The sequence below is a fragment of the Marmota marmota genome, unplaced genomic scaffold, assembly GCF_001458135.2.
Source record: "Marmota marmota marmota unplaced genomic scaffold, marMar, whole genome shotgun sequence".
Taxonomy (NCBI): Eukaryota; Metazoa; Chordata; class Mammalia; order Rodentia; family Sciuridae; genus Marmota; species Marmota marmota.
In genome coordinates, this window is record NW_026000221.1 from 13,258,449 (window position 1) to 13,281,434 (window position 22,986).

Below are 22,986 nucleotides of genomic sequence, written 5' to 3' on the forward strand. Positions count from 1 at the left end.
CATGTACCACCGCACCCGGCTAGAATTTACTCTTTGAAAAAGTTTTTAAGTTAAAAATACTCTTTAAGCCATGCACATGCATGTACAAAAAAAAAAAAAATACTCTTTAAGCTGTTTTGGAGTCTCCATGATATTGAAAATGCTTGCTTGTCCTTAAATAATATTTCCTTAGAGTTTCTTTCTCAGATGTAGAAAATTCTGGATGTAATATTTTTAGATTAATATTCTATTACATTAAACAATACAAAAATTATTTTTTGCTTTAAATCATCTTGGCTTTATTTTATGGAACTAGGCTAAACTGGAAAAAAGATTTGTGACAGAATTATATCCATTTGTTTTAAGTCTGTTTTTGGGATAGGGGCTGTGGAGACTATTGAATCCATAAACCCCCCCGGGAATATTTCCCCTTCAGAATCATTTGCAACAGGGAAAAAATGGACTTTAAACTTAAAAATATGTATGTGTCATTGAACTTTTGTCTAGAATAGTTGTTATAGCTCAGTAACATAGTTTTATGCTCCAAGAAGTTAAAAAAGTTTTGTTTATAAGATGGATGAGATATGGTTTTGGAACAGTTAAATACTTTGCCCTTTGTAGATTTGAGCAATCTGTAAAGGAATTGTGTTATGTTGGAATTTCAGAAAATGGTCTCTTGCTATTTTTTATTCTAAGCTAAATTATTAAGTCTGTTCCTTAGAGCTCTATTGAAAGGCTTGTTTAATACCGTTGAAGGATAGTTTAATAATGTCTTTCTTACAAAATACAACAGTTATTACTAAATGAAATGAAAAACTTTTTACACAGAAGAAAGCAATATTGTACAATACACGTGTTTGTACTATGTCAAAGTGAAGTGCTTGCATAAATAAGTAATTTATCATATGATTATGTATATGCACAGGTAAAGACTAGATGTTTAATTCTTGGAAATTTTTAGTAAGTATTTGAAAAGTCAAGTTAATGTTGTACAAATTAATTGAATGAAACCACATGTTTTGTTTAAGATATTAATAGTTCTGCTACTTTATTCCTTAAGCATATGTTCAGAAATACTTTGTATCTGTGGGTGGACTGGATGTATTGTCCCAAGTTCTTGTACAACTGGAATCTGATTCTCACAAGGCTCTTTCCAGTGCTAAACTTGCAGTGGTGGTGACAAAGACAGTGGATGCATGTATTGCTGATAATCGTAAGTAAAAATGCTTAGTAAGTTTTCTACAATTAAATTTTGTTAGAATTTAGCATGGTGAGGGTTGAAATGGGAGATTAAACACTAACATGGATTAGGCTTCCAGCTTCTCACAAGTGGAAAGGAATCTTAGAAATTATCTAGTCTAATACTTTATTTTCCCATGCAAATTACGATTTCACTAAGAATTCATATAGGTCTCTGACTTCAAGCCTAATGATAGAATCAAAAGAAGATCCTGGGCTAGGATTGTGGCTCAGTGGTACAGTGGTTGCCTGGCATATTTGAGGCACTTGGTTAGATTCTCAGCGCCTCATATAAATAAATAAATAAATAAATGTCCAACAACTAATATTAACAAAAAAGAAGATCCTATCATTCCTAAACCTTTATTTCACTGAAAAAAATCAGCATTAAATATTTTAGATGAGAAATCAAGGGCCATTTTTGTGACATAAGGAATGGAAAACTCAATTTATAGTTTTTTAAACAATATTTTATTAGTTGTTGATGGACCTTTTTTTTTTTAAGAGAGAGAATTTTTTAATATTTATTTTTTAGTTTTTCGGCAGATACAACATCTTTGTTTGTATGTGGTGCTGAGGATCGAACCCAGGCCGCACGCATGCCAGGCAAGCGCACTACCACTTGAGCCACATCCCCAGCCCTGTTGATGGACCTTTATTTATTTATGTGTGGTGCTGAGAATTGAACCAGTGCCTCACACATGTTAGACAGGTGCTCTACACTGAGCCACAACCCCAGCCCCCCAATTTATAGATTTTTAAGAATTGTATAAAGAATTAAGAATGCCTTTTTCTAATGAATAGTTGGCCTGACTTACCCAACACTCCATAGCTAGTAGAAGAGACAGACTTGTACACATGACTGCTTCTCATTTGTACAGACAGCAAGGCATTGCTAGGTGTGGCAGCACAAACCTGTAATCCCAGCTACTCATAAGGCTGAGGCAAGAGAATTGCAATTTTGAAGCCAGCCTCAGCAACTTAGTAAGACACTGTCTCAAAATAAAAAGGGATAAGGGTATAACTCAGTGATAGACCACCCCACAATTCAATTCCCAGTACCAAACACACACACAAAACCCACTGAGGAATGATTTCTGTATAGCTTTGTAATAAGAAACTCTATTGTCATTCAGAGAGAACCAAAAAAATGTAGATGGTCTTTTAAAAAGAAGTTATTGAATGCCTGTATATTTTGAGCTCCAAAGAGATAAAAGGATTAAAATATAGTCCCTTAAGGAATTCCCAGCATTCTTGTCTATACCAGTATTGTTAGACTCTGGGTGAACCTTATTAAAATTCCCATGAGAGAAGTATAACTTAAGTAGACTTTTGAATTTTGTCATTTCTTCAGTACAGATTCACATATGCTTCATTACATCATTAACATCACTAGAACTTTGGTCAGTTAAGAGAATATTTCAATGTTAGGATAGGATTAGATGAGATTGTCTTTATTGTCCAATGAACATAAGAGGCGATATGTCAGGTGACAATGGGCATATTCAGCTTTTAGGAAAGCAGAATGTACATGCAACATTATGCAGAATAATTAAGAAGAAACCATTCTTCAAAAAATTTGCTTTAGAAGGATTAATGAAGACTATTACAGCAAATCATCATCTTATTACAGTGAATTCAGTTATATGTATACATATGATATATGTATAACTAAATTTATACATATATATTAGATATTTATATATATTTTATATATTGTATAGATACAATATTCTTTCTGGATAAACTCTTCAAAACATAGCATATGTAAAAAGAAGTATCATATGTATATTTCTAAGTTTTAAGTTTGTACTTACTTTTTTTTCTCCTATTTTATACTAATAGCTGCTTTTGGAGTAGTACTATCCAAATACCACATCGTTTCCAAACTTTTGACATTACTGTCCAATGAAAGTCTGGATTCAGGAGAAAAATTTAGCATTATACTTGCTCTTGGTCATTGCACAGAGTATTGTGGTAAGTATTGAATTAGTGTGCTATTTTTTTGAGAGAGAGAGAGAGAGAATTTTTTAATATTTATTTTTTAGTTTTCGGCGGACACAACATCTTTGTTTATATGTGGTTCTGAGGATCGAACCCGGGCCGCACGCATGCCAGACGAGCGCGCTACCGCTTGAGCCACATCCCCAGCCTAGTGTGCTATTAAAACAGTGGAAATACACTGGTGTTTCCCCGCACTAGTCATAGGAAAAGCTTAAAATATTGCCTTTTGCTGAGTGTGGTGGTGGTATAGGCTTATAATTCCAGGAAGTTGAGGCATCTGAGCAACTTAATGAGGCCCTGTCTCAAACTAAAAAATAAAAGGGACTGGGATGTACCTTGGTGATAGAATGCTTGCCTAGCATGCACAAAGTCCTGGGCTCAATCCACAAATATAAATATGGCAAATAAACAAATTATTGCCTTTCTCCCAGTCATTAAGATCTCTAATCATTTTAGTTCTTCATCTTCCTTCAGACATTATATTCAGTCATTCACCGAGACCTGTGGTTCTACTTTTCTTTTCCCTTCTTATCTCTTTCTGTAAATCACTAGTAGTGCTACCCTCCTAATTTAGGACTGCACCTCTTCAACATCTTTCACACAGTAACTACCTCCCTATGCTCCTTTTCTTCTTTTTTTTTTTTAAGTACTGGAGATTGATGCCAGTCGCTATACCACTGAGCTATATCCCCAGCCCTTTTAAATTTTATTTTGAGATAGGGTCTTGCTAAGTTTCCCAGGCTCACCTTGAACTTGATCCTATTGCCTTAGTCTCTGGGATAGCTGGGATTATAGGCCTGCATACCACACCTAGTTTCCCTAACTCCATTTTCAGTCCCCTTTTCACATTGCTGCACAAATTTGATCCTATATTACTTGTTGAAAACCTTTGCAGGTTCTTTCTTCTGCTACCTGTTACTCTATCCTGTCTATTCCCTTTCTTCTTCCCCTTCCATTTTCCTCCCTTTCTCCACTTTCATCCTATTATTAATATCCTCTCTCCAGTCTATTCTTTCTTTCCAACCCTATCCACTTCTATTTCTCTCACTCTCTTCAAATCTTCCTCCTCTTACCCCTTTCCACTTTTCTACTCTTCTCTGTCTTTCTCCTCTTGCTTTTTCTACTCATTCTTCTTCTCTATCCATTTCTCTATTCTTTCTGTTAGCCTCTCTGTAATTAGTACCAACTCTACTTTTCTTTAATCCAAAATGAAGACAGTTTACTTTTCTGAGGTATGATACTACTCTGTGGCTGCATTTCAGAAATCATCACTCATGAGTCAGGTTTTTTGTATAAGCAAATTATTTCCTAAATTGAAAATACTTTTAAAATTGGATTTTAATCTACTTTTAAAAATTGTAACTATTTTGGCACACACTTGTAATCATAGCAGCTTGGGAGGTTAATGCAGAAGGGTCACAAGTTCAAAGCCAGCCCCAACAATTTAGTGAGCCCCTAAGCAACTTAATGAGACCCTACCTCCAAATGTAAAAAAAGATGGGGTGGCGGCTAGGAATGTGGCTCAGTGGTTAAGCAACCCTGGGTTCAATCCCTGATACCAAAAGAAGGATTATGATCTGTGCATTTAGTTTTTTGATAAAATAATTGTCTTGTTTTAATTTTTTATATATTTTCCAGAGGAAAATCAGTATGACCTTTTTAAAAACAATGGGCTTCCACTCATGATACAAGCCTTAACAGAATCTCAGAATGAGGAACTAAACAAAGCTGCCACTTTTGTACTTCACAACTGCAAAAAAATTAGTAAGTATATAACATAACAAATTTAGTTTGTAGGACTTAAGTGATAATCACACTAGTTTCTTAAATTTAAGTCCTAATAAAAATTATATTCATTTATTTTAAAAAATATTTTTGAGTTTCTATTATGTGATAGATATTAGGGATACAGTATAAGAAAATATATAACCTTGTACTCATAGAACTTAATTAGAGGAATAGACAGTAATTGAATAATCTATCCAATGGGATTATATATTACTATAAATTGACATAGGGTTATGAAGGGGTGGACAGCGGATATTTGATAGCCTTTAAGAAAGAAATCTGACCAGGACTTGAAGCAGAAAGGCTTTGGAGAAGGTGATTCTTCATCTGAGATCTGATTATCTAGAGTTAATTAGGTAAAAAAGAAGGGAATTTGTTATGGGCAAGTCTCTCATCCCAAGCAACAGGCACACAGGCCCTGTGGTAGGAGGGAAGCTAGTATGTTGAAGGAATTGATGACCATGTGGCTGGAGCATAGAAGCCAATAGCCATGATAAGGATTATTGTCCTTGTAGAAGAAAAACTGTATATAAGATGTGAAGAAAGGATTTTAAAGTTTATATGAAGGAACAACATCGTGAACACTGTTTTAAAAGTAACTATTTGGGGATTGGAGAGGTAGCTTAGTTAGTAACGTGCTTAACCTATATGGGACCCTGGGTTTGATCTCCAGTACTAAAAAAAACTACTTTAAAACCAGTAGGTATTTATTGTACCTGGAATAACATATTTTCATGTTCTTCTTTTTCCTGTAATTCTGCTTAATTTATGACCGTTTGAGTTCTGGGCCTCTGCCAGACACTCTTATCTTATATTTATTTTCAGTATCGGTTGAGTACTTACAGTAGTCTGAATGGACAAAATTTACAGAAGGGGTGGAATGGGGCAGGTGGTTATCCTTTAAGTGTTGCAGTTACTGGTAATGGATAAATTCATCATTTTCCCCCCATTATTATGAAGCTGAGAAATTATCTCTAAGTCTAGGAGAGTATTCTTTTGATGGAGATGAAGCAGAACAATTAAAGGACATAAATGTGAAAGAGAAGAATCTTGAAGAGCACTGGAAGAGAGCAAAGGAAATTCTATACAGAATAGAACAGCTTGAAAGAGAAGGAAATGAGGTTGGATTTTTTTTTTGTTTCCAAGAATATAGAAGTTTTTCCATATATTTTTTAACAGAGTTGGAGAGTAAAAATTTTTTTCTTCCCAAGTCTAAAAAATATTTTAATGACTTTAAATGTAAAATTTAATTGTAGGGGGTTTGGGATATAGCTCATTTGGTAGAGTGCCTGCCTTATATGCACAAAGCCCTGGGTTCAATTCGCAGCACCACCAAAAAAAAAATTAATAGTAATAATTGAGGAATCATCCTTGGATACAGAACAAAAGATATTTTTAAAAAGTAGAAATGATACAAGGTGCCTTAGCATATGCCTGTAATCCCAACAACTTGTGAGGCTGAGAAAGAAGGATCACAAGTTTGAGGCCACCGTTGGCAACTTAGAACCTGTCTCAAGATAAAATAAGGACTAGGAATGTGGCTTAGTAAAGTCAAGTCCCCTGGATTCAGTCCTCGATAGAAAAAAAAAAAAAAGCAGAAATTATGACTAAAAGTCAAGAGATATTGAAGAAAGAGGCAACAAATCTAACATCTGAATTATAGGAGTTTGAGAAAGAAAAAAATCAGTCAAATAATTTACCCCCATTCACATACACATACAATGTACCTTCACAGGGATATGTTTTGAAAAATGTGTAGTTAGGCAGTGTCAGCATTGTGTGAACATCATAGAGTATAATTACAGAAACTGAGATGGTGTAGGTCATTCACTCAACATGATCTCTTGATGCAGTCAAGAGATACAATAAACTTGAGTTTGTGTGGGGCTGCTGCCAGCCTAAAAGAGCATACTGTTTTATAGTAAACTTGTTTTTACTAGGTGTGGTGATACCATGTCTGTAATCCTGGCAACTCAGGAGGCTGAGGCAGGAGGATTACAAGATGGAGAATAGCCTGGGTAACATAGAATTTTTTATTCTGTATCAGAATAAAAAGTAAAAAGGGATGGGAATGTCTCTCAGTGGTAGAGAGCCCCTGGGTTCAATCTCCAGTATTATTTAAAAAAAAAAATACAAGATTTGTGGGGTTTTTTTTGTAATTTTTGAGACTGGGTCACACTATATTATCCAGGCTGGCCTCTCTTTTACCATTTTTAATGCCTCAGCCTCCCAAGTACCTGGGATTATAGGTGTGAGCCACCATGTCTGACCTTTTTTTTTTTTTTTTAAGTAGAAGGAATAACATTCTAAAATAATGATTAAAAAGTATGATAAATAAATATGTAAACCAGCAACATTGTTATCAAATATTATGTACTTTTGTTTTTATATAACTAGTAGTACAGTAGGTTTATTTACACTGGCATCACCATAAGCATGAGTGATGTGTTGTGCAAAAGTGGCTCAGTGGTAGATTGCTTGTGTGAGGCACTGGGTTCGATGCTCAGTAAAATAAATAAGTAAATAAATAAAATTGTTATGTCCAACTACAACTAAAAATATTTTAAAAAATGGATATCAATCTCATCTGTTATGCTATATACTTAGTGGGATCTTTTAATCTGGAGAATTATGTTCTTTAATATGAGGGAAAATTTTACATTGGTCTGTGATGCTACGTACTTCCTTCCATTTTCTTTAAACTTCTTTTTTGAAGCAGTTGGACTTGCAAAATTGGTTTTCCTTGTCATTTCTCTTATTTTCCCTCACTTTATCTTTTTGTTGTGTATCTGGGAAAAGTTCTCACACTTATTTTCTAAATTAACCTATTAGAGTTTTTACTTCTGTTATATTTTTAATTACCAACTTTCTTTTTTACCTCCATTAAAAGAATCATGGATTTAAGTCTTCATTTAAATTGCCAGATTTTTCTTAGCTATATTAAGGTTAGTTTTCATTTTTAAAGGTTTTTTTTTCTCCTTCATTTGGCATTTTTATTTGTATTTCTGGTGGTTTTAGGTTGTGGCTTATATTTAAGAGTAAGATACTAAAAGTCTCCTTAAAAGTATGTTGATTGAGGATTCATTCAGTGAGTCTATTTCATTGTTATTTGTTTTTGGAGAACCTCCAGTGCCCAATCTCCTGCCTAGAGATTGGCAGTGAGTATTTTGGAGTCAAAATGGAAGAAGAGAGTGTGGGTGTCCTATTATACAGTATGTAATATTTACTGAGTCTTAATTCTTGACTAGCATTTTGCCTTCAGCTTTGCTTAGTGCACTTCAGTGCAGAGATTAAGTTTTAGCCCCCTGACTAAACTGCCAGCCTTGGGAAAGAAGCAGAAGAAGGATGACCCCCTGTTAGGAGTTAGGATCAGTAGTTCCCCAAAAAACTGCTCTTTACCTGCTTGATTGAACCCAGGGGTGCTTTACCACTGAACTATACCTACAGCTCTTTTTATTGATTTTTTTTTTTTTTTTTGAGGTAGGGTTTTGCTAAGTTGCTTAGGGCTTAAGTTGCTGAGGCTGGCCTCCAACTTGTGGTCCTTCTGTCTCATCCTCTCAAGTCACTATCACTAGGATTATAGGCATGTACCACCATGCCTGGCCCACCTGCTTTTTAAAGACTTTCATCCAATCTTGTTTTATTTTTATAATTATGTATGTGCATGTGTATGTATGTGTGTATGGGTGGATACTGGGCATTGAACCCAGCGATGCTCGTTACCATTGTTCTGCATCCCTAGTCCTTTTTACTTTTTACTTTGACTCAGGGTTTTGGTAAGTTTCTGAGGATCTCCCTAAATTGCTGAGGCTGACCTCAGATTATCCATTTGCCTTAGTCCTCACCCCCAACTCACTGAAATCACAGGCAGAACCACACCCAGCTCCACTCTTGTTTTAACTCTGCCTTCACATCCCACCTTGTAGAGTTTCTTGGTAGTTATAATTCATAAGTCTTTTGAGGGTTTGGTGGTTTATCTTAGTTTCTTGGATTTTCCCTTTATCAACTTTGGATTCAGCTTTACCAGATTTGCTGAGTAGATTGTCACTTATGTATCTGCTTTCTAGTTTTGAATTTTTTTTGGATGGGATGACCAGGGATTGAACTCAGAGGCACTCGACCACTGGGCCACATCCCCAGTCCTATTTTGTATTTTATTTAGAGACAAGGTCTCATTGAGTTGCTTAGCACATCACTTTTGCTGAGGCTGGCTTTGGATTCCAGATCCTCCTGCCTTAGCCTCCCAAGCCACTGGTATTACAGGCATATAATGCCCAGCTAGTCTTGATATTTTTGTTGCCTTTATTTCTTCTTCCATTGCTCCTTGCTCTTGTGGGTTTATGCCTTTATAAAAATGGTTGTTTTAATGATTTTTTAAGAGGTCCACAATCAAATATAGATGTTCAATTCATCTTTCTTTAGAAATCTGTTATTTTATATTCTGTTGACTAGATTTACTGGCAGTTCTTGTGACATATTAAGGTTCTTTCCAACTTTTAGCTGTTACAAATATTGTTGTAGTTAATAACATAACATACATGTGTAAAAGAAATCTATAGAATTTTTTGTACAAATAGGCAATTTTTATTATGAAAATTTTTGTCAAATTATTTCTTCATAGAAGTTATAACAGTTAATACTCTTACCAGTAGTGTTCATGAGTATGTTTCTCCATACTCTTTTTTTTTAAGAGAGAGAGAGAGAGAGAGAGAGAGAATTTTAATATTTATTTTTTAGTTATCAGCGGACACAACATCTTTGTGTGTATGTGGTGCTGAGGATCGAACCCTGGCCGCACGCATGCCAGGCAAGCGCGCTACCGCTTGAGCCACATCCCCAGCCCTCTCCATAATCTTTTAATCTTTACTAGATGAGGAAGATACCTGAATGCAGGTTTAGTATTAATTTATCATTACAAGTGGGATGGAGAATTTTTTCATGTGTTTAAGGAGATACATGTTTCCTATCCTATGAACTATCTGTTCATTTCTTTTCCCTACTTTGCTATTTCATTTTATTGTGTTTTATTTGGGGGGAGGATTCAAATCCAGTTTCTTTTTATAAAATATTTATTTTTTAGTTATAGTTGGACATAACAGCTTTATTTTATTTATTTTTATGTGGTGCTGAGAATCGAACCCAAGGCCTTGCACATGCTAGGTAAGCCCTCTACCGCTGAGCTACAACCCCGGTCCAGTTTCATTTAATTTCAGTGATGCTAAACCATCTTTGCAGATTCTCCTCTTATGATTCTCCATGATCTTGTCGTAGTTTATATTCAAGTCTCATCTTTGCTGCTTCCCTATATACCATTTACCTACTTTTCTATACTACCATTGATCTTTTTAATATTTCATTATAATAGCTTGACCAATATTATTTCCTGGTGTTTTTTTATTGCCATTGGGTGGGACATAGTAGCACACACCTATTTATCCTAATGGCTCCGAGGCTGAGGCTCCAGTATCAAGAAAAAATTTGATTGCCATGGTTTTGCTTCTGGCCTTTTTTCCTTTGTGACTCCCTCACTCCTCATTGTTCATGGTTCTGAGAGAGCTTTCAAAAAAATTTTCTTTAATGATGCCAGGTGTGGTGGCACATGCCTGTGATCTCAGTTACTTGGGAGACTGAGACAAGAGGATCTCAAGTTCCAGACCAGCCTCAGCAACTTAATAAGACTCTGTCTCAAATTTAAAAAAGGTTTGTGGATGTAGCTAAGAGGCAGAACACTTACCTACCAGGTGTGAGGCCCTGAGTGTTCAATCTTCAGTATTGATAAAGTAAATTATGTGATAAGCATATTAGTTTTCTTGTGTTATGATTTATTGATTTTGTGTGGTGCTGGGAAAGATCTTCACCCCTTAATAATATTGAAATATCATAGTTTCTTTTAGAACATACATGATTTTATTTTTTAAATTTAAAAGTTCATTTTTACCTATTTTTATGTAGACCGTGAGATATCTATATTTTTTCCAGATGTCTCCCCAGTTGTCATTTATTGAAAAAAATTCCTTTTTTCTCCTAATATAAATTTTTCCTTTTATCATATATGTTCTGTTGACAATTATGAACTTTCTCTACATTATTTAAAGGAAATGTAAAGTGGATTATAAAAATTGATTATTTAAAAACTCTTGTCATTTTTACATTATAGGAAAAAATACCAAGAGGAAAGTATAAGAGTAATATTTCATCTATGAACATAAATATTCAGAATACATTGAAACATCTCCATGCAGATAAGATTGGAGGCACCAAAGCAGAAGATATGAATAAAAGCCAGTCTAGACAGCTCCAGAGTTATAAATCCTGTGGAGTGATGTCTAAACCTTGTGTAAATGATGACCAAATGAAGACACTCTTAAAGAATACTAATCCAGTTAATGCTTGCTATAGGGAAAGTTGGCAAAATAAGACTTTATGTAAAGCTAATTCAAGCTGCAATCAAAACATATGTGAAGAAATGACTTTTGATAAAAAGAATTCTATTTCTCAATCAAGGTATAGTTTAATAATTGTAACATTTATTCAGCCGACATTTATTATGCGCTACTCTGTGCCACACTGTTAAATATTGGGGATATACAAATGAGAAAACGTGGTCTTGGGAGGATCATAAAACAGGAAATTTTGGCAAAAGAGATTGGATGAGGAGGTGGGCCAATTCATGTAGCACCTTGCATGTCATAGTCAAGATTTTTGATTTTAACTGATAAGGTATTAGAAGCCATTGAGTGACATAATCAGATTGAAATTTTAGAAAGTATACTAATAAAAGAAAACCTAAATGAGGCAATCTACTCAAAGTATTAGTGCAAGCATATCTGCTGGCAATGTGGCAGAAAAACAGTTTGTAACAGTATGATAAAGGGAATAGGCTGTGGTGAAAATCTAGTTTGGCATTGCCCTTTTGTTTCCCATACTTCATTTCCAATACATACCCTTTCTCCCTCAAAGTTTAGCCTAGAATTGTAGCTTTTCTTCTTAAACCCTTTTGTATAGTCCTCTTCTGATGGTTTCTGTGCTTAAGAAGATGAAGAAGTTGTGGTTTGGGCAGGTTGCAGGATAAAACAAGTATCAGGAAGATGAATTACACCATAACCACTCCCTTTGGGCATGGTGGCACATGCCTATAATCTCAGTGACTCTGGAGGCTGAGGTAGGAGAGTCACAAGTTTGAGGCCAGCCTCAGCAATTTACTGAGCTCCTGTCTCAATAAAAATTAAAAAGAGCCAGGTGCAGTGGCACATACCTTAATCCCAGCAACTTGGGAGGCTAAGGCAGGATAATTCCAAGTTCAAAGCCAGCCTCAGCAATTTAGCGAGGCCCTAAGCAACTTAATGAGACCCTGTCTCTGAATAAAAAATAAAAAGGGGCTGGGAATGTGGCTCATTGGTTAAGTCCCCTGGGTTCAGTACCTGGTACCAAAACAAAAATAAATAAATAAGTAAATAGGGGTTAGGGAAGTAGCTCCCTGGTAAAGTGCCCCTGGGTTCAAGCCTCAGTACCAAAAAACAAAAGCAAACTAACAAAAAAACTACTCTTGATGTTAGTTTTATTATTGTTTTTTTGTTTTTGGTATCAGGGATTGAACCAAAAGGTGTTTCATCACTGAGCCACAGCCAATGTTAGTTTTAATTTGATTTTTTAGGATGTGGAATTTCAAAGCAGTGAGATATATTTTGAGGCCAATTCTTGCCCTCTGGCCCAAACCTTCTACCCATACCCTTCTTCTTCCTTTAGGGTTGACTGTGTTTCTACCTCAGCTGTGTTATTAATGCTATAGTATTAATGTCAGCTGAGTTACTAATGTTTACACTTCCCCTCCTGTGTAGTACTTTCTACAAATACATGTAATAGATATTATAGTGGTACTCTTGCTTCATCTGTCTTCTATCTACTCTTGACCTTTTTGGTATTGTTATTGTGACAGTATAGTCAAAACTTATATTTATTCATTAAGGATTTATTCGTCACTGACACAAATGTTTTGGCAGTCAGGAATAATTTTGTTTAAATGTTTATTTTTTAGTTGTAGTTATCAATACTTTTATTTATTTTTATGTGGTGCTGAGGATCGAACCCAGGGCCTCCCACATGCTCAGTGAGCGCTCTACCGCTGAGCCACAACCCCAACATCCCCGCCCCAGAATTTTTAAATTCAGGTCCTTAAATGATTATTTTTAATATACTTTGCTATTCCTTTTTTTCACTCTCGCTAATTTTGTTCTCTCCTTTTGTGCCCTCCTTCCTTTCTTCCTTCTTTTCATAATCTTATTCTTTGTTTCTGCTAACATCAATACTATTGGCCCTCTGAAGGAAGTCTTGTTTAACTTCATTTCTAAAAACAAGGCTATGACTGTTGCAGATCCTACTTTGGCAGAAGTATTAGCTTTTTGTTGCTACTACAAAACAACTAAGGCAATTAACTTAGAAAAGATTTATTTTGGCTCATGGTTTTACAGGTTACAAAATCTAAAATGGTAGGGGAATGAAGTACTTATTGCTTTGGTCCTTTGACAAGGGCAGCATATTATGGTGGGATCACCTGGTAGAATAGACCACACCGCATGAGCCACAAAATAAAGAGGATGGGCTTGGGTCCCGTAGTCCCCTTCAAAGGTACACACCAATTGACCTAAGGACGTTCTACAAGTCCCTTACTCAAAGATCCATAGCACCTCCTAATAATGCCAATCTGGAGACTAAGCTTTTAACACATACACTTTTGGGGACATTCAATATCCAGAGCATAGCATAGTATATTTTGGTAGATCCTGGCTCCATACTCCTGCTTGCCCAACACCCAGAATCACGTCACTGCTTACAGAAATATTTGACCACCAAACAGTTACCTTTATTTTTAATGATCTCTTATCTATTTTCTTTTAGTGACAGTTTTTTTAAACATCCTACTCATACTGTAAAAAATAGAAAGCAGCAGTTACCAGTAACAGGTATGTTTTAAAATATTTCTTGTTTTTCAAGAAAACAGATATTTAGGTGATGGATATAGCTAAAAATTTACATTGGCATGTCTGCCCTATGAACTATAGGCCACACCTTTACCGTTCTGATGTAAATGCCTGAGAAATCTTTTATTGACATCCATAATCTTTCTGTTAATCCAACCAAGATGACTGGTTCTATAGTACTGAGATAAAGTTATGAAAATCCTGAGATTTAGTAAATCTTATAAATTTTCATGTATCAAAAAATCATGCATTTTATAATTTTTTACAGATCCATTTGTATTATGTTCAGACATAATAAATAAGGAAGTTGTCAGTTTTCAAGCAACTGAAAATTGTTCCAAAATATTGAAGTATAGGTGTTCAGGTAAGTATTTTTTAATTGTAATTATTTTATAACTGAAGCATTATATGATATTAAATAATAACTAGAATTTATAATAGTTCTACCTTTGTGACTTAAACTTCATTTCCTTTGGATAAATGACAATCTGGAGCATCAAACATTCAAATTAATACTCTATTACCTATATCATGCTGAGCTCCCAACATTTGTTTACACAAAACAATGCAGTTAATACCTCTTTATAACTTTTTTACTGTCTTGTCACAATATCATCTTTAAATTTAACTTGATTGAGCAAAACAGTTTTGTCTTCAGAGAGCAAATATGTATGTATTCTGGATTATGCTGTAAACATTATAGATATTAAGAATTAAACAATGCCTATTTTTATATTTATAATAAATACATTAATGTTTCTACTGTCCCATGCCCCATTATTATTTTTCTGAAAATGTTCCACAGTACTTATCCATTCCTTCTTTCCTTCACACTCCAGTATTTTCTCTTTGTTCACATTTACTGCGCCCATCTGCTCTATGAAGAAAATTGAGGTTCAGCTCAGAACATCACTATTCTTCTATTTCGGATGAAGATATTTACCTCTGTTATGCTAATGCTGATGGCTAGCCATACTCTAAATCCTGATCATCTTTTCTTCCCATTCTAATAATTATAAAATCTTTCTCGTCAGTTCCTTTCTATCCAATAACTTTATTTGGGCCATTTAAACTATGCTTATTTTCCCTTATCTTAAAAAGTCCAAATACTTCGTGTGATTCCCTATACCCTAAAAAGCATTCATCCACTCACTTTTCTTTCCACTGTTTATTGCAAGATTCTTCTCTTGCTGCTTTCAAGTATTTATTCCCTTCTTAACTCTCTGAAACCTGGATCTTTTTTCCTTCTTTCTCCTGAATTTTAAATGTTAAAGCTTATCTGAAACCTTTTTCCCCCCTAAAACCTGTGATTTTAAAAAATAAATTCTTATCTACTTTAGTATCTCCACATTGTTAACTACTATTCCTTTAAATTTCTTCTCAGGAGTCTAAAATTTTTTTTCCAAAGTTTTTCCAAAATTTTCCACCCAGGCTCCCTGGAGCTCTGTAATGAACTCACAAGAGTACTACACAATATTTTTGACTTAATAAGGGAAATATAACAACAATAATCAACATTTGATGGACAACTCATGAACTCCTAACTCAAGGTAGTTCATAGTTTCAACATTAGATTGTGTCACATTCCTCTTGAGGATGCCAAGTCTCTCCCTGGCCCTACCCCACAACTGGGGATTGAATTCAAGAGCACTCTGTCACTGAGTTATACCCCCAGCCCTTTTAATTTTTATTTCTTATTTTGAGACAGGGTGTCACCAAGTTGCTCATGATGGCCTCCAACTTGGGATCCTCTTGCCTTAGCGTATCAAGTTGCTAGGACTGTAGATGTGTGCCATAGGATCTTTTATATTGCCCAGGCTGGGCTTGAACTCCTAGGCTCCAGTGATCCTTCTGCTTCAGCTTTCTCAGTAGTTTTGGACTATAGGCACATGCTTATATGCCTGGTATCATAATACCATATGAAGCTAGGTTTTTAGAGGTTGTTGTCATGAAAAGCAAACACCACATGAAAATCAATGTGGAGGGCTGGGGATGTGGCTCAAGTGGTAACATGTTCACCTGGCATGCGCGGGGCACTGGGTTTGATCCTCAGAACCACATAAAATAAAATAAAGATGTTGGGTCCACCGAAAACTGAAAAATAAATGTTAAAAAAATCCTCCCCCTCTCTAAGAAAAAAGAAAATCAATGAGGAACAGGAATGAAAGTTATTGAATCATTAATTTACTCCAGTGTTTGAGAAGTTATGCTGTCCATAATAAGTGTAATTCATAAGAATAAAATACAAATTATAGTTTTCTTTCAATTTAGTTGTATTATTTTTTTCAAATGGCTGCTAAGTCATTAGAACACAAGTAATTAGGAAGCTGTTTGGGACCTAACAGAATGGTTAAACATTTCTTTTGGCCTGGGAGTACCATGAACCAAGAACCTCTGATCAGAAGTATCTATTTGGTGGAGCGAATGCTCTGTAACTATTAACCCCATTTCTTTCATCCCTTAGTTTGAGAGATTTTTTTCCTGGTTGTTTCCTCCCTAGTGACCATTATTCATTTCAACAAACATTATGTGGCAGATACTAGGATAAAAGATGTACAGAAGTTGGTTCTTATTGCTTTTTTTCTTACTGCCAAATTTCTGTAGGTGTTCTCCTAAGTCATGATCTGTAATACTTGCTTAACTCTATGACTTTTGTTCTATCATGTCTCATTTTACTGATTTTTCTTTTTAAGAAATTATATTTTATTAATTTTATTTTTGTGTGTGATATTATGTTGTAACCCCAGGGCCTTGCACACATTAGGCAAGCATGACCAGTGGTCAGTGTCCCCAGCCCTTTAATGATTATTTTCAAATTTGAGTCAAGATATTTGGCTTCTAAGGGCTGGGGATATAGCTCAGTTGATAAGATGCTTGCCTTGTATGCACAAGGCTCTGAGTTCGATCCCCAGCACTGCAAAAAAAAGAAAAGAAAGATATTTGACTTCTAGCCAGATACGGTAGTGCACGCCTGTAATTCCTGTGACTTGAGTAGCTGAGACAGGATCACAAGTTTGAGGCCAGCCTCAGCGAATTAGTGAGGCCCTAAGCAACTTAGTGAGACACTGTCAAAAAAAAAGGCAGGGGATGTGGCTCAGTGATTAAACACACCCCCTGAGTTCAATCCCCAGTACAAAGAATAAATAAATAAAGTTTTAACTTCTACCTTGGTTTATAGCATATTCTTCCACTTTGAGTTGTATCTGGGACATACCACTTCAAGCTTAATGTATCCTAAACATCTTTCTTCCTCTTAAAGTTACCCCCAGCAACTCAGTTTCTGTCAATATTGTTACTATTCTTCAGGTCTCCCAGACTATAACCCTTGAATCATCTATGACTATTCTTTCTCATTTCCCAATTTCTGGATTTTTTTTTCCCCCTAGTACTGGGGCTTGAACCCAGGGCCTCACACATGCTAGGTAAGCATTCTACCACTGATCTCATCACCAGTCCAGCCAATTTCTAAGTCTATCAAATTTGGTTCTTTATTCTTTCCTACATGGGACTTTTGGCTTCATGCTTAAATTATTTCAGCAACTTTCTAGCAGTCTTTTGTTCTCAAATGTCTCTAAACACCAACTATAGTATCCATATTGCCGTTAATTTCTTAATATGTGTTTTTTATCTTATCACCATGCTAAAGAACCCTCAGCAGTTCTCTGCAACTCACTGACAATCAGCTCCCCCACCTGGCTTTCAAAATTGTGTAGATTTTTGTCCTGCTTCCACTTGCTAAATTGTACTGAATATTTGCTTGCTTTCAGTGCCAGAAATATGCTATGCTCATTCCAAACTTTACCATTCAATTACGGAATTACTTAGAATTACTCTAAAGTTTTCCTTTACTCCCATAAACTATTTAGTTAGTTAGTTAGTTCTGGGGATTGAACCCAGGGATGCCTTACCACTGAGCTACATCCTGAGTTGTTTTCATTTTTTGAAATGGGATCTTGCTAAGTTACTGAGGGTCTCACCAAGTTGCTTCCCTGACCCTAAACTTGAGATCCTCTTGCCTCAGCCTCCAGAATTGCAGGGATTACAGGCATGTGCCACTGTGCCAGGCCCAGCAGTTCATTATTCATCAAATTCTGCCAATTTAGATTAGAAATGTCTTGATTCTTCCCGAAACTGTCTTGTTTCAAAATCCCCTAATTTATTTTCTAGACTATTAAAGTAACCTCTCAAGTGATCCTTTGAGGGTCAGATGACCTTTCTCCAAAGACAAAGAAATCATGTCTTCTTCCTTACTCATAAATATCTTTCAGTTCCTCCCCATTACCTTGAAGACAGTTAAAAACTTTTTAGCAGGGTTTTCAAAACCCTTCTTGGTCTTTCTTTGCAAACTTCCCCAGCTTTATCTTCTCTTCAATATTTTTCTTATACTATATCAGAGTACCTATGAATCTCTGAACACACAATGCTTTTTCACACTTTTGTGCTTTTGTTCATGTTTATTATATCCAAAATGCCCCTACCCCAGTCAAAAATCTGCATTTCCAACTTCTCATCCTTTAGGAATAGGCCACAAATATAATTAGGTGACAGGCTAATGGATAACTTCATAGTAGACGGATGTGGCTGACATGACTTGACTCTAATTTCCATCTTAACATAAAAAAAAAGATGTTCCTTTTAGTATATTACAGAGAGGGACACAATACTACCTGTTAGGAATTCTAGCAAAAATACCCAAATGTTTGAATCTGATCAATCATCTATATCTTCTAATTACTGGTTTATAGAGTACATGAGAACATTTTAAAGGATACAACTAGGATGCACTGGCATATCCTAGCATTTGGGAAACTGATACTAATGACACGGAAGGAAGAGAGAACTGGTAAATTAAAAGCAACTCATTGGTAGAGCACATGTTCAGCAGGAGTAAGGTCCTAGATTTTACCCCCAGCACCACAAATAAATACATTTATGATTCAGACAACCAGTTGTTGTGTTTTTTTTTTAGAGAGAAGAGAGAATTTTTTAATATTTATTTTTCAGTTTTCAGTGAACACAACATCTTTATTTTTTTATTTTTATGTGGTGCTGAGGATCGAACCCAGAGCCCCGAGTATGCCAGGTGAGCGCGTTACTGCTTGAGCCACATCCCCAGCCCACAACAACCAGTTGTTTTTAAAAAAAGTTTTGAAATGATTGGGAAGCAAGGAAGAAAAAATGATGAAATTTAAATACTGATTAGAGTATGATATTGTGTGTGTGTTTAAAAGAGCCCTTATTCATGAGGGATGCAAACGAAGTATTTGCAGATGGAATGATACTTTAATCCAAATTCCAGTGTGCACATGGGGACAGTAGAATAGGTGGAGGTGTAGATAAAATGTGATTAGCCACGGCTTAATAGTTACTGCAGTTGGGTGATAAATACATGAGGGTTCATTATACTCTTTTAAAATTATACTCATTATACTCTGTTTAAAATTTTCTGTAAGAAAGAAAATGTTTAAAACAGACAACTGTTTTTAATGATCACATCTCCTGGATGTCTTCCTTCAGAGCTGGCAAACTAGATGCTCTTTTTCTATATCAGTATAACTGTCTGTTAACACCTCTGTCTCAATATTTATTTCATTGTAGTGTATTTGTGGTCTTTACTATTTTGCATGAATTGGAGTTTCTTGAAATATGTATAGTTCCTGATTTAACTTTAGTTATAATCATATACATATTTATTTTCATAGATGTGTTAGTGCATATTTTGTAACATCTGTACATCACTTTGATTTGTTTTCTTTTAGGTTGCATAGCAGTAGGAAAACCCCTGAATAGCCGAAATTTTAGCAAGCTTTTGCACTCTTGCCCATACCAATGTGATCGTCACAAAGTCATTGTGGAAGCTGAAGACAGATATAAAAGTGAACTAAGGAAATCACTTATCTGTAACAAAAGTAATTAATCCAGCAGCTTTAAAACTGTAATTATGACTATACCTTCAAAGTGTCATCTAAAGCAGTATGTATATTAAAAGCTAGATGGTAAAATAATGTTGAAAATCTGTCTAAGCAACTAGTAATTTAAGATGTACCCAGGGAGTAGACATAGTCTCTTGTGGTTTAAAAATTCTTCCTTGGCTCACCTAAGTATTTCTACTAGAAGAGAGAAAATGGAAATATACTAATGGATTAATATGCTATTACTCAGATTGAAACTCTACATATGCTAAATGTTTTTTATATTTTTCAGAAATTCTTCTGACCCCACACAGAAGACAGCAACTCAATAATGAATCTACTACTCCTGGACAAATAAGTGAATATATTTAATTTTTAAATAAACTTAAATTTTGCATATTTCTAAGATGAGAGCAGCTGAGTCATTATTCTCAGTCTCATCATTGTTGGGCTCTTAAATGATAGCCCTGGGCTCTAATGAGGGTTATACCTCTGAAGAAAAAAACATCCTTTTTCCCTTTTTAATGGTGTTTGCTAACCTACTGCCTGCCAGCTGGGAAATGAGCAGGGGGAAATGTATATGTATTAAGCACCTGTTTTGTATTTGGTATTTTATAGAGATTATTTCCTTTAATTCTTATAGTATAAGTTAGTAAATAACAGAACTTAGACTCAAATGCAAGCCTTTCTCCAGAAGCCCTTGTTCTATCCTTTAGGTCACATTTCTTTTTTAAGAACAAAATTGCTCTATGTACAGGTGCTTTAGAGACTTTGCAGAAGGTTTTTGTTCATAATTATAGCACTTCAAATGATCAGAATTGAAGAGACAGCCCAGCGCTGTGGTGCACGCTTGTAATCCAGCAGCTCAGAAGGCTGAGGCAGGAAGATCGCAAGTTCAAAGCCACCCTCAGCAATGGTGAGGTGCTCAGCAACTCAGCGAGACCCTGTCTACAAACAAAATGCAAAATAGGGCTAGGAATGTGGCTCAGTGATTGAGTGACCCTGAGTTCAATCCCTGGTACTCTCCCCACCAAAAAAATTGAAGAGACAAATAGCATAAGCCTTTACTACCCTACTTAAAAATCAAAATGCTTCTTTAAACAGTTAATTGATGGAAATTTTAACTAAAGTGTTAATGTTTCAGGTTTATCACCATTCAACATATATCAAAGAGATTTAAAAACATTACCATTTTCTTCTTTTCATATGAAGCTAGTACCTGCAGAGTAAGAATAAGTAGTTGAGTACATTACTAGTCAAAGTAATGTGAAGATTAATAACATCAATAGAACCACTCTTACTTATTACAGAGACATTTGGACTTTACATCTAGGTAACATTTTGCCTCACATAATACTTATTTGGCTATTTTCAATGCCAAAACCTTAAAAGAAATTTCAAATTTACTTTATAGATATGGGCCTTTTATTAAGTTAAAAGTTATACATTTAAATAAAATTTAGTGTAGTAAGGTGGGCCTGGTAGCACGTAACTGTAATCCCAGCAATTTAGGAGGCTAAGGTAGGAGAATTACAACTCAAGGCCAGCCTTAGCAACTTAGTGAGATCCTGTCTCAAATAAAAAAAAGGGCTAGAGATGTGGCTCAGTTGTTAAGAGCCCCTCCCCCAAAGTATAGTAGCACTATAGAGGAGCCCATTTTTTTAAATCATATTTTCTGTAGACACTTAGAATATGTGTATTTTTATTCATAAGACATTTTTTTAATAATTATTTTTTTAGTTGTAGGTGGACACATAATATCTTTAGTTCATTTTTATGTGGTGCTAAGGATTGAACTTAGTGCCTCATATGTGCTAGATGAGTATCTACCACTGAGCAACCCCAGCCCTAAGACATTTTTTACACTTGAAAATCTTATTCTTGATAAGGACTCAACAGCAAATTATTATTATTATTATTATTATTATTTATAAACATTTTCAATTGTAGATGGACATAATAACTTTATTTACATGGTACTGAGGATCAACCACAGTGCCTCACACGTGCTAGGCAAGCATTCTACAACTGAGCCACAACCCCATCCCTTATCAGCAAATTAATAGTAAGTTTTCAACAATCATGTAACAACTAAAAATTTTACAAAATAAGAATCATCTGTAAACCCTCATGAAATGGGCAGAGATATAATTATACATTGATTATACAGAGTTATCCTAAATACTGTAACATTCCACTATAAATACTGTGTATCTGTGTTGTAGGTCAGACTTACTTTAGCTAAAACCAGTTGATAAGTTGGTCTGCTGTTTTAGATTTCTAATAAGAGCACTAAGCTGTGGGTAGTGGCACATGCCTGTAATCTCAGGGACTTGGGGGGCTGAGGCATGAGGATTACAAGTTCAGGAGTAGCCTGAGCAACTTAGTGAGACCCTGTTTCAAAAATGACAGGGAGCTGGGTGCTGTGGTGTACCCCTGTAATCCCAGCAGCTCAGGAGCCTGAGGCAGGCGGATTGCAAATTCAAAGCAAGCCTCAGCAAAAGCAAGATGCTAAGCAACTCAGTGAGACCCTGTCTCTAAAAGAAATACAAAAGAGTGCTGGGAATGTGGCTCAGTGGTTGAATGCCCCCGAGTTCAGTCCCTAGTGCCTCTAAATAAATAAATAAATAGCTCTACTCTCAACAAATATTTAGTGATCACTGACTATGTTTGAGATACTGTTCTAGACACTGGGGATGCAGTGGTAAATAAACTAAACAAAAATCTCTGCCTTCATAGAGCTTGGATTTTAATTTATAATATTAAGTATTGTTACTTATATTGATTTCTCAGCCTGTGGTAAAATTTTCTTTTTTTTTTTTTTCTTTTTGTAGTACTGGGGGTTGAACCCAGGGGTGCTCTACTACTGAGCTAGATTCCCTTTATTTTATTTATTTATTTTTATGTGGTGCTGAGGATTAAATCCAGTGCCTCACACATGCTAGACAAGTGCTGTACCACTGAGCTACAACCCAAGCCCTCTCTAGCCATTTTTATTTTAAGAAGGGTCTCACTAAATTGTCCAGATGGGCCTTGAACTTGTGATATCCTACCTGTTTCCTGAGTAGCTGGGATTACAGGCATGT

The 22,986-nt window shown here is 35.5% G+C and overlaps 1 protein-coding gene across 1 annotated transcript in view; it reads left to right on the forward strand.

Moving 5' to 3' along the window:
- Terb1 (telomere repeat binding bouquet formation protein 1) overlaps positions 1–22,986 on the forward strand; it is a 37,225-nt gene that overhangs the window by 12,261 nt on the left and 1,978 nt on the right. The window contains exons 8-16 of the mRNA XM_015488795.2: positions 1,040–1,192; positions 3,064–3,195; positions 4,861–4,986; positions 5,971–6,131; positions 11,168–11,514; positions 13,906–13,970; positions 14,257–14,352; positions 19,748–19,897; positions 20,193–20,258. Of these exons, the coding sequence (XP_015344281.1) occupies positions 1,040–1,192; positions 3,064–3,195; positions 4,861–4,986; positions 5,971–6,131; positions 11,168–11,514; positions 13,906–13,970; positions 14,257–14,352; positions 19,748–19,897; positions 20,193–20,258 (1,296 nt within the window). The remainder of the gene's footprint in view (positions 1–1,039; positions 1,193–3,063; positions 3,196–4,860; positions 4,987–5,970; positions 6,132–11,167; positions 11,515–13,905; positions 13,971–14,256; positions 14,353–19,747; positions 19,898–20,192; positions 20,259–22,986) is intronic.